This window comes from Convolutriloba macropyga, chromosome 5, assembly GCF_964194025.1.
Source record: "Convolutriloba macropyga chromosome 5, txConMacr16.3, whole genome shotgun sequence".
Lineage (NCBI taxonomy): Eukaryota > Metazoa > Xenacoelomorpha > Acoela > Convolutidae > Convolutriloba > Convolutriloba macropyga.
Genome location: NC_134472.1, coordinates 51,457,577 through 51,474,955, shown reverse-complemented (window position 1 = coordinate 51,474,955; position 17,379 = coordinate 51,457,577). Strand labels below are relative to the sequence as shown.

The 17,379-nt window shown below is 37.3% G+C and overlaps 1 protein-coding gene across 1 annotated transcript in view; it reads right to left on the bottom strand.

Annotated features, from left to right (window-relative positions):
- Positions 1 to 977: 977 nt before the first annotated feature.
- Positions 978 to 17,379, bottom strand: part of LOC142339445 (uncharacterized) — a 77,014-nt gene continuing 60,612 nt past the window's right edge. The window contains exons 8-13 of the mRNA XM_075389482.1: positions 16,886 to 17,082; positions 16,424 to 16,625; positions 15,990 to 16,125; positions 3,105 to 3,281; positions 2,674 to 2,916; positions 978 to 2,398 (exon numbers count right to left, since the gene is read on the bottom strand). Of these exons, the coding sequence (XP_075245597.1) occupies positions 2,152 to 2,398; positions 2,674 to 2,916; positions 3,105 to 3,281; positions 15,990 to 16,125; positions 16,424 to 16,625; positions 16,886 to 17,082 (1,202 nt within the window). The 3' untranslated portion in view covers positions 978 to 2,151. The remainder of the gene's footprint in view (positions 2,399 to 2,673; positions 2,917 to 3,104; positions 3,282 to 15,989; positions 16,126 to 16,423; positions 16,626 to 16,885; positions 17,083 to 17,379) is intronic.

Genomic DNA, 17,379 nt, shown 5'->3' with positions numbered 1-17,379 from the left:
TGGTTCGATTGCATCTGTGTCATTAGTCAGCAAAAATCAAATAGTAAAACTAGAAGCTAGAAGTATGCAATATGAGAACGGATTCACCAGTTTCAGGACCATTAGTACATGGCTACTATTAACAATTGGAAATTAGTAGATCTTCGAGGTCCTCAGCGGAACATTGAACACAAGTTGATTGATAGGGAGGTCTAATTCCGAATCCACTAAACTGATTTAGAGAAACATGAAGTTTGAATTACTAGATTCCTAAAAAACTTAAGAAATCTCAAGACATCAGAGACCTAATGAATTCTGATGATGCGTCTATAACTAGTGGCAAAGAATTAAAATCCATTCATTTTCTAAATTGTATGTGGCGTTATCATTATCTTACAAACTATATGTCCAATTTCAAATGAAAAAACTTTTTGAATTCTACTGACTCGTATTAGAGACTAAGACATTCACTTTCCAACAACATGGCTTTCCCAAAAACATATCTTCCATTTTTAGAAAGTCAGCAGCAAATGTTTTGCACCAAATAAGAAAATCCAATATGCGAAAAACTAAATTAAGACATCAGTATGAAAAATTAGGGACATGTCTATTTTAGAAATTATGAGTAGTAGATGATAGCGTCTTGTATCAGATACAGTGGGCATGTTTTGATTCGAGTAATATAAGGTTGAAAAAGATGGGAGAAAGAATTTTTCTGGGTTTAAACTTTCAAAGTGCCCTTCCGCTGTATCCAATACAAGACTCTATTCTCTAGTATTTTTTATGATTTCGGAAGCATGATAACTCGACTCGTGTTACCAAAAAATCCTTTACCAACTAAAAAATTAAACATAACCAACTAAAGTTGGGCGAAATGCTCTCAAACAACTGGTGAGCGGGAGACTTCGTTGGTAGCTAGCTACGGTTTAGAGAGGATAGCTTTAGTTTAATTGAAGGGGTGTGGGGTAAGCAGGACTAAAAAACAACAGGTCTAATATAATTGCTACAAACATGTTTGAGAGCAATCAAACAAACAAAAATTAACGTATCAATGGTTACAGATATAATAGAATCTACCAAAACTGAAACAAATTATTTTTCGCCAAAATATTGCGCTTTAGGTAACAAGAGTCGGATTGAAATGCCAGAATTTTCAATATAACCTAGGTTTCGACTAAACGCAATAAAGACAACTTCGATTGCAAATCAAGTAAAGTCATGCACGGCCTATAACAATAACTGCACAAATTGAGTGAGCATGGATATAACTGCACGCGTGTCACTGCAAAATAGGGTTTCAAGACGGCTTTTATTACGCAAGCTTAAAGAGCATTCCACACTTTACACAAATGACGTGAAAATTTTCCTAATTTTGTGGATGATTGACAACGATGTGTGGAAACAGGATTTATCTGGAATAATAAAGTTATTTTTAATTCATAGCTGTAAACCACATTGCATTTATTATATTTAAATAACGTGTAACAGAATAAAGTAGAAAAATAGAACGATTAAGCTACCTTTCAAAATTTGGGCCCATTTGGCAGCATGAACTCAAATTGCCAATTAGTAATTTGTAAAAATAGGGTTGGCAGTAAAACAAACAAACAAACAGGGAATAAGTCAAGCACGCAATTTGAAGTAAACAACAACAACAATCGGACTGCCAGGTGATAATACTTATGAAAACAACCAAACGGTCTCGCAACAATCACACTAAAATTGGTCGACAAAATAGATCAGCACTTGAATTATTATAAGTTTGTGTAAAAATACGATCATTCATTTATTACCAGTAATAAACAGCAGGATCATTTAAAGTTAGTAAGCTACTGCGAATTAGGATCAGTATATTTTTGTACATAGATAATGGGACAAAATAACAATACAACTACACAGTTACGAGACCAATTTGCTCTGCCTATCTCATGTTTTTTTGCTCCATTGGCATTGAATCAATTAAAAAATATGCTGTGAGCAGTTTCGTTCAAACCCATGATATAGCTAACTCATGACAAAAACGTGAAATACTAGTATTCAGCTATCTTTACAACTTCCAAACTTAAGCAAATGGATCCCATGTTTCAAACATGCATGATAAACGCAACTTGACTACAAACTTGACAGTGTCAAGTATACTTAGTCAGATGCAAATTAATTTGGCAATGAGGACTACGAGATATTATTGGAAGCTATCTCGTTAGAATTGGTAAGTTGATTGTTATTATTATTATTACTGCTCGCGGTATTATTATTACTCTGTTTTGATGAGTTTTTGGTCAACTTCCACTCTAAAATTGATCCGTCAATTGAGGCAGATATCAATTTCTTTTCAGAAGAACTCCAGGCCACGGATGTCACCATTCGGGAGTGGAACGCTCTAGAAGAATTGTGGTGCCTGGACCTACCAGTACTGGACCTGAAATAACGAATAAGATTGTCATAATTAAACAATTTTGTGAGAATCAAAGGCTGCGAGTAATAAATTTCAAATCAGAGAAATCTCCAACACGAAAATCGAAAAATCCTATATAAAACGAGATACTTGTAAGAATATCACAGTGCAATGTATCATAACTGCATTCAGAGAAATTACAATTCAGGAAAGAGGTCATAAAATAATTGTCTGATCAATTCAATTGATAATTTGCCATCAAGTTCTGATATATACTTCATTTTGCACATTGAGCTTGCCTGTGTGAGTTTGAGACGGAGCTAGCTGAGTGGATGAGACGAGTTCCCGCACTAGGGATAGATGCCAATCTCCTGGCCCTGGCGGTGGCCATGTTGAGAGAATAGATGCGGATTGATCTGTTGTCGAGGGGACAGGCTGCCAAAATCTCCGAACTACTGCTGCCACTTCCACTACAACCACTAAGTGAGGCAGCCACATTTGGTGATGACAGAATGGAGAACCTGTTGATTCCAGAGTTGGCCCTAAACATGTCCTCATGTTTTAAACACTTCGTCCACCCTGAGGAACACAGGAAACACCTAGCAGGCTTTTATAGCATCTTTCCGACCAAATACATGATCTCGAAAATGTTTCCAACAAAAACAAATTTGTGGTTAGATTTTAAGCAGTTTTTAAGATCCACAAATGATCAAAAGGTGATTGCACTCACCTGATGGATATGAGCGGTGATGACATGTTCCTTAGATCCCACAATTTGAGACTACAGTCGTCACTGGCTGACAAAATGAGGGGAAAGGGACCACTGCCACCACCACTCCCGGCCAAATCACCCCCTACAGTTGATGCTCCAGAGGTAGTTTCACAAAATACGGCTGTCCTAACTTTCCTGAAAAACAGCGTTTTAATAGATCCAGCAAGAACTAAACTTTTTTCAAATCATTTTTCAAATAAAACTATTGTCTGTTTTAGATTTAAAAACAGACAAAATTAGCCGAAAACAAAACCCACTAACGTCCGACGAATTGTTCAAACTACCAGCGCAGACTCGATTCTTCTGTGGCCTCTGTTAGCCCTGGTGGTACGCCTGCGTGAGGGAGGGCAGTATAAGAGTAGTAAAATTTGGGGTGGTATATCCGACAGAAATAGGATCCCTCCCAGCCCAGTCTCGAACCAACATCAAAACCATACAACTTAAGGCTGGAAGCATTCCTACACTGCCGAGCTACGGATACCAAAAACTACTTAGACCAAATCACGCTAAAGGCAAAGCTGAGTAATGCAAAACTTATAGTACAATTGCGGTAAGCAATTCGCTGAATAGCCATGCGATAATTTCTTAACTAATACATAAACTAACTAAGTTTTGTTTTTAAATCATAAAAAATTAAACCTGAAATAAGGCAACATGGCCCAGATGGTAACTCGCATAAACGTATAATCACCTGGGTTGCGTTGCCTTTTGCATTCCACTGTAATTTATCAAATACAAAGAAATAAAACTATCTCACTATTGTCTTTTTTATCAAAGCTATCTCAGTTTTGGGTTTTCATCAGACCTAATTAAACAATTCGCTCTACAAAAACAGCGAAGAAGTAAACTTCTCGCATTTATCAATAGTAAAAATGAAAAACAGTCCAGAAACTTCGAATAACTTCCGATTTAATGTTTATAGCAATCAAGTCCTAATTCCATCTCAGTTTTCCTTTGAATTATACACAAAGAAACGCAAAGTCGGCCAAAAAGAAGGCAACCTCACCACTCAAGTTAAGCCGAAATGACTAGCACATTGGATTGACCAATTTACGGAATGGCAGTTTGCAGTTGTTAACCATGAGCCACAAAAGACACAACAGCAATTCAGATGGTGTACTGACATACAATTTGAGAACCAACACATTTTGGTCAGTTCAAATGATAATCCAAAACACATGGAGAAGATTATTAAATCCTATATCCGTCATGAGAGTAAAGTCCTCTATGAGATCAAAGCCAGAATTTTTATGCCAACAAGCGCCTCCCAGACTTTCAATGAGCAGTTCTTGCGATTTAATTCATCAGATATTACAAGACGAGGAGATATCTTCGAGCAGTTCACAGGAAACGCTGATACAGTAATGGACATATCACCTAAGCGTTGCAGCGCAATGGATATAGCATGGGAAATTGAACGATTTTGCCCGAATAGACGACTGGATTTTGCAAGCATGACAGAATATCAGAGAAGTTTGGCAAAAATTGAGAGCCTTGAGAGTACCGACTCCCCATTTAAACAAACTTTTGAAGACTATATTGATACTTAGCAACTGGGTGGGGATCGATTTACAGAACTGATCACTCAGTTTATTTGGGAGATGAATGAGGAATGAACAATTCACAGTGCACATGCTGGCAATGTTGGGATGCCCATCAGAGGATAGCTGTGACGTATATGAGGAAAATTCCGATGAGTCATCAAAACAAATAAAGGAAAGCAGATAAAAGAAAAACATCAATGCAAGTCATTTTCTGTAAATGCACTCTGTTCACCAGTTCCTTACGTTATCTTTTTCATGATAACTATTCCTGATATTAATAAAGTTTTAAGCAACTTTGAAGTTGTTTCTAAATTGTTTCCTAAGAACGAAAGAACAAAGAATGCGTTTTTAGCTGTCTGTGTGTTTATTGATCCGAACACCGATCTGCAAACCATTAAAAATTGGCTCCGCATGGTGGGTTGATAGGACCTGGCGACACTAAATTATATGGCTATTTGAAAAATTCAAAGATGTTGAGAACACAGGTAGCTTTTCATGATGCTTACGGCTTTATGAAGGAACAATATGACATAGGACCTGGGTATGTATACGTTGTCGGAAATTCCAAGCCACTTTCTCTTTGCACGCCTTACAGGAACTATTTTTTGGATTTTGTTCAAACTGGTTTTTTGGTCCTACTTTGAAGCTCTTCCCATTTGACTGAATAATTAGGATACAGATAAATTCACAATACACATCTCTAAGCTTGCATCTCTGCATTTATCTCAGCCAAGCATCAAACGAGAAATTATTTTGAGAAAACAGTGTTCGAAAAAATTGGGTCAAAATTTGTTCTGGTACAAACCGAAATTGATCTCACAATATCTGACACAATATAATCGTCAGTTGGATTTTGCTATCAAAATTTTATTTGATCAGAACGACCAAGAAAGGCCACCGTGGAAGCTATGTGGAAGCATTGAAGGATCATTAGTCTGTTACAGCTTACACAGTTTTCTTTTACTAGGTGCCATAGCAGTTACTCTGTATTTCCTTTTCATCACAAAATTTTCAACAGAAATCCCTGAAATTTGGTCGCTGCTAGCATTTAGTATTGTTTGTTTAATTCCAACTCAAAAACTAAAAAAGTTATAGTTACTGATTCTCATTTATTGATAATGGTGGCAGTACCCATTGGCTCAAGCAAAACGCGATTGGTTGCCGACCTCATCATAAAACAGAAAAAACTGTTTTACCCCCGCTTTGACCAAAATAATATACATTTATCAACATGGGCAAAAAATTTATGACGAGCCCTACAATAACTTGGGTACAGCAATCAATTTAAATCAAGTTGACTGGAGCAAAATTAATTCTGCTCCTGATAAAGCTCGCCTACTGATAGTTTTTCACGATGTATACACTGATGCAAGCCAGCAGGAGGAGTTTTTGCATCTAGTCAATTCTGGTCGACACAAGAACCAGAATGCAATAGTACTGAAGCATAACTTGTATCAAAAGAGCCGAAACTCAAAAACCATTGACCTTAATGTTACTCACATGCTTTTGCAGAATCCTAGAGATATCTTACCAATTGATGTACTTGGCCGTCCACTGGGCAATCGCAAGCTCGTCTTATCGGCCTATAAATTAGCAACCATTGAACTTTTCGATCATGTTAATTGATCTGGATCCTAGATGCAGTGAGCATTTACGGCTGTGCTCCAAACTAAACAGAACCTCACTCAACCTTTTACCGCTCAGAAATTTCGCAGAACAAACTTGAACTTGATGAATATTTCACATCATCGGTCTACTTTCAAACTGCTTATAGACTTCAAACCTGTTCTGAAGCGCTTCGCAAAACTTCACTTATATGATCATTTAATATAGTTTTCACTGAATTGCATATATAACGTTGTTCAGGGAAAAGTCTCATTAGCAAAGAGTGTACTCAAAGAGAACAAATTACAAAAATTCAAAAAGCTTCATACAGTTCTGTGCAACAGAAAAGTTAAACTCAAACAGAAACGAAAGCTTGTTCCAACAAATCAAGGAGTGCTGCTTGTTAAGTTGATCTACGAGCCAACTCAGAGTCATTTTGGAAATGAACAATTGCAATAAATCGATTGCTCAAAAATTAATTCTAATTTCACAATAAATATACAATGAGCTGCTAATCGCAAACAACACAATAAAACAAGAGTCCCCATCACTTAAAGAAGTTTTATTATCAGACACTAGGGCAAATGAATCTGATATTGCAGTCCAATTGAGCGCTGCGGCTACATTAAACAAAAAAACTTAAAAAAGGAATCAGATCAGGAATCTCGTGAAATGCTAGCCAATGAGCATCTTCAGACGACTCTGAGCGGAAACGAGGCAAAACAAATTGTAGAAGAGTTATTGTCAGCTGGCATGTCGAGTGGTAAAGTTGAAAAATCCGAAATTGTCAAACTACTGCAAAATTCAGACACTAACTGTTGACAAGCAAACAGAAAGAATACAAAGAAGGGGAGGCCCTCCATCCCATAGCAATCGATTTGACTTGCTGATCAAAAGCCAGCATCCAACAAAGAAATTTTCCAGTGGCGATCTTGAATTGATAAAGGAATAAAAGATTGCACAACATCTGATTGCAAACACAAACCCTAAAGCAGTAAGCCCAAAGCTGACAAGAGACTAACACCACCTGGCTCTCCATGTTTGCATTCAAGTGCTGAAGAGCCTATCAGCACAAATTATTAAACTGCTTCTATTATTGGGCGGAGTAGAGGAAAACCCAGGCCCAACAAAGAAACTTAAACGTAGAGATTGCAAGAAATTATTAGGAAAAAGTACACAAAACAAGCCCCTTTATTACAGCACAATATGTGGTTGGGTCCAAAATCAATGCTCTGCGCTGCTTAATGCAAACGAATACAACAGCAAAAGTTTTACCTGCATCAAATACAAGCGCGAAAGTTGTATCTACGGCACTTTCAAACAACAATGACCTGCAAAAATGTTTGGAGCAAAAATATAATCAGATGTCAAACAAGAAACGAAAAGAAAAGTGCATTTGCAGAACGCAACATCCGATCAATCAAATCATTAAAACAAATATTTAAACGAAAATCACACCAGCACTTACATTGACAACTTGCACAGCTTCGTAACGGTATTAAACGCCCGAGTAAACAGGACAACAGGGCTTGCACCAAAGAACGTCACAAAGCAACATACAAGCTACTTAGAGTCACTCAAATTGAAAGATAAGATCCAGAAATCGTGAAACTGTTTGTATGAAAAGAAACATCGAAACCTTTCACCGTGGTAACAAAATGCAACCTAATCATATTTAGATAGATAAGATATTAACTCTCAACCCTCCAACCTATCGAGAAGTTTCCCACGAGACAAGCGAACAAATTTACGGCAGATTTTACAAATAAATCGGAGCTGATAAAATTTTCAGAAACAAAAAAATGGTTAATGCAGAACACTCTAATAGTTTCTCGATAAATTTAATCTCCAATTCCTCCACATATACCTGTCCCGGAAACACAATGGCATTCATTACCAACTTGCTCCCCAGAACAATTGACCTCAATAAAAATTCGATCAATGGCAAGTGGTGTTCGTAGAAATCTCATGGCCAGCAAAATTCAAAAATGTAACGCAAGGAATTACACAGCTTCATAAACTTCGAAATGAAAGTTCAGATTCAGCCGACTGCAATTACGACGACCAGTCAATAGAACCAGCAACTGCTGGCGAATTATACGTCGGAATAGGTCGTCGCCGCCGTCATCGTGGAACAAACAACGCAGTCATAACTTTTCAAAAATCTCGAAACATGAAACAAAATTGAAACTGGTTATTACCCAACTCTTGACCACTTGATGACTAACATTTTTTCAAATTCCTTTGGAAGTAAACAAGAGTACTGGCCAATCAAATGGAGCGTGTCGAGTCATAGTCAAAAGCTAAAACTATTGTTCACAGACAACAAGAGCGATACCCTATCATCAGAAGATAATCAAACGGCCACAAGCTTTAGCGAAGGAGAGCAAACAGAGGGAGATGAATCAACCAGAGCAAAAGTTCCATCTAGTAATGAACTTCTTTCTACAGACCTTCAGAACACTCTCGGAACCAGTCTCCTGAAACTGGGAGTCGAGCCTAAATATCCAATGGACCTACTCGGTGGGCGACATACAACGTTTGTTTACTGTGATCACATCCAAGATGAAATTCTGGCAGGCACTCTGACTTCACTTCTTAGACCCGTACTCTAACCAAAAGTTAACAAAATGAAAACACGCCAATCAATTATCATTCACTTTCCGACCTGCAGTGGAAACCGGCTGTGAAGTCATCATTTCAATTAATAACCATAACAGTTCGCGACGAAAAAGGCCAATTAATGCCATTTCTTTCAAGTGGTCGCAGTTGGCTGACACCACAATTTCAATTCTCACCCAATTAAATCATTCTTCCCATAGCCAACGTTGAAAGCAGTCGCTACCAATCAATATTGAATATTGGACGCACACTATGACGCACAAATTGCGAGGAATCAAGACAACTATGTTAAACACGCCAGCCCCGCAAGGCAGTTTGGTTCAGGCGCCGCTGGCCTTGGCGCCCTCGCTGTGAAAATTGGTCGATGCACATTACCACTTTTGAGAAAATATGCGTTTCCTTTTGCTAAAACAGTTGGACGGAATTTGGTGAGCGCTGCAATCCCTGAGATTGGAGAAATAATATCAGGAAAAAGCGGCTGAAAATGGTACCAGCAAAATCAATCCAGAAATCACTTTCTAAAAGCATAGCAGACTCCGTCGCAGGAACAAGAGCGCCGCACGCCGGGCGCAGAGCAGCCGCATAGGCTGGGCGAATCCGCGCTGCCGTTTCGTCCGCTCGCCGGCCAACGGGTGGGAGTCCTCCTAAAAAAACACCCTTATGAGCACACAAACAGCAGATAAAAACATATTCGGGACTAGTGACGAGCGAGTATGCCCATTTCTAAAGAAATAAAAAACAAACGCAGTCGAACAGATAATTTATCAAACATACGGTACTGCAAAAAATGGCCGAGCTTACGAGCCTCGCAACCGATATTGCAAATCCAGTTACGCATACAGCTCTTGACTTTTTTGAATAACCCCAATGATCTCGTTAACTGTGAGAGTAGATTCGATCAAGAAATTTACCCACAAGTGGTTTGAAGAGGACCAACATTAGACGTTTTAATCAGTTGAGACCGATGCAATTGCTTGGAAATTAACTACATACAGTTGGGGCTTCAAGAAACAATTTAACAGCAGAAGAGAAAGATTGCGTAAAAATAAATGATGCTAGCAAAGTCGTGTTTGCTAACAACACACTCCATAGTTTGTTTTCTCAAGTTGAAGTAAATGCTAATGGAATTCTGATCGCTGACAGCAACAACAGTTATAATCATCGTGCATTTCTTGAGACAGAGCTGACAAAAAACAGCGATAGTAAGGATACATGGGCGGCCTGCCAAGGTTACTTTTACAATCCCGTACCCTCCTCTGATGCAAACAAATCTGAATGGCTTCAGCAACGAATGAAATCTATCTTGGAAGCAGAATAGTCTATACGGGTCCCTTTATGTAGATTTTTCAGCTGTGAAAAATTGATGACCCCAAAAGTCGATATTCGAACTAAACTTTATCGCGCTAGCAACGAATTTAGCTTGATAAGCTTAGGTGACGACGCTGACCAATAGTTCACAGCAGTTATAGAAAAATCTTCATTATTTGTTCGCAAAATAACCGTAACTGAGTCTGTTCAACGTTCATTGAGAGAGCATTGCTTAAAGCCCCCGCGAGATATCCGTACGTCAAATACCTATCCAGGAGTTTTATTATGCAGTCGAGGCAAAATTCTTCTGTCAAAGAAGCCATATTTGGTACACAACCCATCACGCGACTAACATTGTACATGGTGGCAAACAAGTTCAGAGTTTCAAAGAACTCAAATCCTTTTTTGTACAATAAGTACGATTTAAAAAGAATTGAAATTATACGCAGTAACGGTTTACCAATAGCAGGCACTCCAATAGACACTGAGCGCAAGGTTTGTATATATCACAACAGTCTCCCACAACTCTGCTTCAAAAACGGTGGAAACAAAAATTCTCTAGATTTTGTAAACAAATTTATTGTGACTTTTGATTTGATATCATCACAGGAGGCATCAAAAAAGCTTACAATATTCCTGGAACTAACAAGAGCACCTATTAATCTCAAATTACTCTTCCCTGAGGCTCTTCGAGAAGCAGTCGAGCTTGATTGAAGAACGCTTCAGTGAAGTGTTTATTGAAACAAAAAGGAACGTTTCAAAGAACCAAACAATATTCAATGGATAATGTCAGCTTAAAAAACATTGTGAGAAATTTCCGCCTGCTCAAATTTTCTTTTGCAGGTGTCTGGTCAGCCGAAAACTTCCCAAGAATAGAAAAAGGGCCACAATTTCAGATAATTAACACTTCACCTGTTAAACTAAAGGGAACTCACTGGTTACTACTTGTTGCAATAAGCTAATTTGTATCTACTATAGACAGGCAACGCAAAAAGAAACTGAAATCATATGTTAACATACTAATTTGGAAATAGCCAAAAAGGATCAGCCGAGACGCAAAGGAAGAACTTCGTTTTTCTTTCTTGATAAAAAAGGAAGATCTTTGCTGTTCGGGAGCAGCTAGCATTAAGCTCCTAACACCCCAATTCCTTCAATAATTTTGTTTTTGTAACATTCTTCAACATCCCAAACTCCTAACTCCTTTTAACAAAGTTTGCCTTTGACACGAAAAACACTCACCTCGTAGAATTCTTTTATATTCTGCAATCTTTGTTTCGCAGTAGGAGAGAAAGTCACAGAGAGATTAATGTTACTATTCAGAGGTTTCAGCAGTTGAGAAATAAAGTCCTGTGAGTATAGCTTGGCCTCGGGTATTGAAATCAGACAATCGCAAATGATAAGAGTGCCTGATTTATTATCGAAAGTTGAATTAAGATAAATGAAATATCATTTCCCTGTCACAGTAATTCTTCACGCCCAAAGATATAATTCTTCACGCCCAAAGATATAATTGACTAAAGTAATCAAAAATCACGCCACAATGGGGTGCTCAAGGTATCAATGCGGATTATTGTGATCCCCCAGCTTTTAATATGCCAGGATATATTTATTTTATGTAAGCATTAGACTTATCGCAAAAAGATAACCACTATAAAAGGAGGCCACCGCGCAACCGATTCATCTCATCACTCAAAACTAAAATTTAAACGAATCAACCTGGTAAGGCATGGAAACAGTACAGCGGGGTACTTCGAATATTGAACGTCCACGCGATTGCTTAGAGTGTCACGAGATGAATCGGAGGACGGGAGAAATAAAGAGATCAGGCTATTCAAGTTTGCGAACAGTGAACGGTATTTAAGCCAATCAGTTTCGGTGCCTGAGCATCTTTTCACAGAATTAATGGATTTGTGTAACCTTGATTCGGACATATTGAAAGTTATCAGTGAGTGGAAATTGTGAGGGGAGAATTGTGGTTAACTTCAACGCTTGCGAGCGAATGCGGGTTGGCAGTAAGAACTGCGAAGTGATTCGCGATATAAAGGGTAATAATTTGTTTCAACTATGCTGGAGTCTATTATAGGTTGGGAGTAACAGGTTTTAAAACGGTATATGGCTGGGTTGATGTAAGCAATAGGTTTGATAGTTGAATGTCTGGATAATTTTGTATATTTAGATTCCCACACCACGTACTACCGGTTCGCAGTCAAATACTTTGAACCCCAGGACATCATATTGAAAGTCTTCTTCTACTTTAAGAAGTTTTGCCTAAATGGAGATATGTGGGAGCTTAGGTATACCAGAACGCATTTGCGAGAACTTGAGGCCTTAATGATCTGCCACAGACAGTACAATTGAGCAAAACGAGAGAGAATCACTAAACGAATGATTCCTATTGCTGAAATCAAACCAACCAAAAAGGGGTAAAGAATGGGAGCGAAAACAACCCACCCGAGGTTGTTGACTTGGCGTCAGAAGATGACTTGCCTCTGATAAATTTCAGAGAATCATCAGATTAGAATTTTAGAAACTTAATCTAGAAAATGAAAACTTATGAAATTTTTGAAAGTGTATAAACTAATACTGTTGTTGTACTATATATTGTTCAATTCTCTCATTAATGCAAAATAACTCCATCTGAATTGGAACTCGTTCGTTCAAATTTTGTATTTCTTACTTCAGCATAATTATAAGACCCAAGCTAATCAATCGGGTTTTCATGGTTGATTTCAAATCTAGATAAAGTTGGTTTTATTTGATGAGGCGAAAACACGCAAAATGTGATAAATGAAAATCAGACAATAAAAATTTTATTGTCCTCTTTTGTCTACATTTCAATCGTTTTTTATTCATATTTAGTTTCACCAAATAACGATTTGGTAAATTGAGCACTCAAGACAAAGAAGCACAAAGGACATCAAGCAAACTGTTCAATTTGCAATATATCAAACACAAAGATAAAGCAGTAAATAATGAGCTAACAGACAAACTTTGTATGAACTAACATCGATGAAGTTTAGTATATGTTTGCCAAAAATGTGGCAAAAAAATGCTCCTGTAGTACGGTGGTTTAGGCTAAAAAGCTATCAGAAAAAAAATAAAACTAATTGGTGAAGGGAGACATTTTCTGTGCGGTAGACCACCCCAAATATTACTACTTATAAGTATGAGTTCACTCATGGTTCAAATGATTGTACACCACTACAATGATTTAAGCTTGAAACATACCCTGCAGATTGCCGCAAAAAAACGCCATTGATTCCCATAACACCGATTGGGATTAAAGGACGAGAAAAACAATGATAAAAATTGATTGTTGTACGAAAACATGTTTAAAGTGGAAACTATTTTAATTAGAAATCCTAGTTATGCATACTCCTTTTCGGATACAGGGCTAGTATCAATACAAATAAGTCTGAGAGATGTTAACTAAGTCTTATAATAACAGTTCAAGTAGCAGACATCTAAAATTGGGCTTTATGGGTTTATCCCGTTTCTATTTTGCGTTCGTTTTTCGATACCGATCCTGTTCACTATATAGATTTCTTTGCTAAGCAACTGCTGTTCAATTCATTCAGCCGTTTGACCTAAAAATCACGTGCGGCACTGACTTTTACATCCTATTTTAAATACACTAAAATTATCGATGAAAAAGACGCTCAGCCAATACTCCTCTTAGAGTCGTTAAAAAAACCCAAGAGCAGCGGAATTTAACCCCGCTCAGCTTACAGCTGTAATTAACTAAAAACCACTTCCATTGAGAGCATTTACGTATAACAAGGAGGCTCGTTAAGGTGCATTTGCACATGATATTCCGACCCGCGCTCATCTATACTTTAGATATATAACTGTCAACAAAATGAAGAGATAATCAAAAACAGATCTTAGGGTTTAAAAAAATCTTTACACTAAACTTTAAAGCACCCAGTAGCAACGTGAAATTCTTGATAAAGGTACTCAAAATCATTACTAAACCAAAAGAACATGTCTTTGGTTAGACTAAATTACAGGAACGGACTAAAGAGGGCGAAAAATTTCATAAAAACAAACAATTTGCGGACACAAAATATTGATGACATAAAATCTTTCAATGTTATCTGAATATTGTTCTTAAATTCAAATGTTAATTAAACTATTTTAGTTGACACTATACTGGCAAAACAAGTATGTTAACTTGGGTCTCATTTGAAAATCATTCAGATCTGTCATTACGCGAAGGTCGAAGAACGAATACAAATATTGACCTAACAAAACTTTCATGAAAATGCATATTGTTCAACAAAACAAACATCAGTTACGACGTGATATCAACTTTAATATTCAAACCACGGAAGTGGATGGGGCCTCTAAATGATGAGAATTAGATACAACTTGACAAGTTTAACAAACTAAAAAGTTTTCAAAAAGTTTGAAAACAAATAATATCATACACTTTTGGTATAAACTTACTGTATAAACTTCTGGTATAAACTTACTGCATTGCCTAACATCATTCCTTCAACACTCAGTTAGAAGCTTATGAGACCTCTCAGCTATGTATGACCACAAAAAACTGGCAAAAACAGCATATTGAAAAAAATGAGAGAAAAGTGTCGAAGCCACTAAAAAAATTAATATTCAATAAAAAATTATTGAACAACAATGGAAATTTTTTTGTAACAATATGACTTAAAAAACCAAAAATTATGAACAAAAATATTAAAATCAAGAATTTTTTTTAGAAAACCCTTTGTTTCAAAGCCATTAAATTTGAACGCTTTAAACGGAAATCAATAAAAACGAAGTTATGCTTCGATGAGAAGGCAGTAATTTGCGTTATTCTTAGATCATCAATAAGTCAAAATAAGTCGTTATGACTACGAAAACGACAACAAATACAGGCAAAAACAAATATTAGTATAAAAGTGCTAGAAGACAACGTCGAAGCCATTAAAACCATACGTTTTTCTATGCAAACTTTATCTATGATCTATTGAAAGTCTTCTCTATGCCAATGGGAACTGAAACAGAAACAACTCTAAGATCGGTTAATGTCCAAAAGAATTTTTTTTCGAAAAATTATTTTTAAAGTGTCAACAGCCATTAGCTCTCCACTCAAATTAATACATAGGTTCGCTTACTGCTCTTTTGGAAGCCTATTTTACTTTAAGCCAACGAGTCTATGTCATAGGACTACAAAAACTCATTAAAATCAAAGAAAATCAAAATTTCAATAAGAATTACGAAAACTCAGAGCCGGAGCCGTAAAAACGTGCAATTCCTTAAAAACGAATTATTTGTCCATTGGGAATCATTGGACTGTAAATGAAATTTGCCATGAACATAAACTGGATTTGAAAAGTACTTAGTCTCTCAGTGACGAGAAAATACAAAAATACGAAATGGTTTTTAAAATATCAGCTCTCATATAGAAATCGATTTTTTTATAGTGAACTTCCGTATGAGATGAAAACTACAATATTTAATGGCCTTTCGTCTGTTAGAAAAATAAGTGAACAAAATCATGCCAAACATCACTCGTTCACATAAAACTTTTAACCTCGATAACTCCTCGAAAAACACGAAATTCAAATAAAAATCTTTTTAATTTTGAACTCTACGCAGGACGAGCGTTTTAGTGATACCACTCACATTTCTCTGCTATGAATATATCGATAGGCCAAAACTGTCTGAACAAAAAAACTCATTTGAGTGTATAGTTCCTCCTCAACCCCCCCCCCCCCCCCACAAGCGGGTTCGGAACAATTAATGAGAATGCCCATACCTTGAGTGTCCCTCACAGACGTAGACCATTTTGGGGTTGTTCAGATCCCACACGCGAAAGGTCCTGTCTTCTGATGATGAGGCATACAGTGTGCTACTTTTCGCGCAACTGATGTTCGTGATCACTCCCTCATGTCCTGTGCCCGAACAAATTCATTTAATTTTACACCAAATCACGCAAACAGATCATGCAAATTTCCTTTCTGATACCAGACTCTATATAAGCAGTAGTTCATATTACTACTGGCCAAATATACATAATCGCTCGGCGTATTTGAAGAACCAACAGAAAATCCAAAAAAAAATAAAACAACAAATCAGAATAGAAATTTGGAATTTTTGGATAACAATTATTACTAATTGCAAGAAAACGACATCTAAATCTCATCCAGTGCCAACAGCTTGCAAACAGTACCATATAATTGTGAAATGCACCTTCGTTAGTATGTATCCGTCTACCAGTGAGAGCATCAGCTACTACCAAGTGTTGATCCCAGCCCCCGGACACTACCACATTGCCAGCAACAGGTCCGCCCAGGAACTCGGCAGCCATTACTGGACCAGTAGCAGAGAGAGATGAGGAGGCAGGTAATACAGAGTAGGGAACATTGGAAGCGTACGGAGAAGCACACACCACCTAAAAGAAACGGCTGTTGAACATAAAAATATTCCAGATGTTTTTGATCATTGTACTTCAGGATGTCAAGCTCTCCTGTCAGAAAAAAACAAGTAATCCATAAGTAAGTAAAACGATCAAACAAATGAAAAACTGTTGTCTCAGGCGAACAAAAAAAACTCAAAGACCCTACTTCAACACCCCTAAAACAATTCAAATTCTTTGAATTGTAAAAAAACTTGAAGAACAGTGGTGTGAATGAGATACGATTGAATTCTTACAACTTCTGGTTGTCTGACATTGATAGGGGGTTGGAGTGTCCAGTCATTAGTGGCTGCTATGGATGTATCGTTTTCAAATATGTCTCCACTTGATGTGATGTGGGAATTATGTCCCCCTCCCCCTCCTCCTACTGCACAAGAGGAGACAACAGAAGGGAACTCGACAGAAGGATCGTCCACTAGCACATCATCGTCGCCTAAAATCATAGCCAATATTGTCACGCATTCAATTAAAACATCAATACGCAATAATTTGAACTGACCGAAACTGTAAGAATCATGCTTATTGTTCTGATACCACTTGTGGGGGGGGGGGAACTATATACACAAATGGGTTTTTCTTTGTTCAGATAATTTTGGCTGATCGATACATTCATCGCAGAGAAATGTGAGTGGCATCAATAAAAAGCTGGTCTAGCGTAGAATTCAAAATTAAAAAGATTTCTTTTGATTTTCGTTTTTTCGAGAAATTATCGGGTATTGAAATTTTGTGT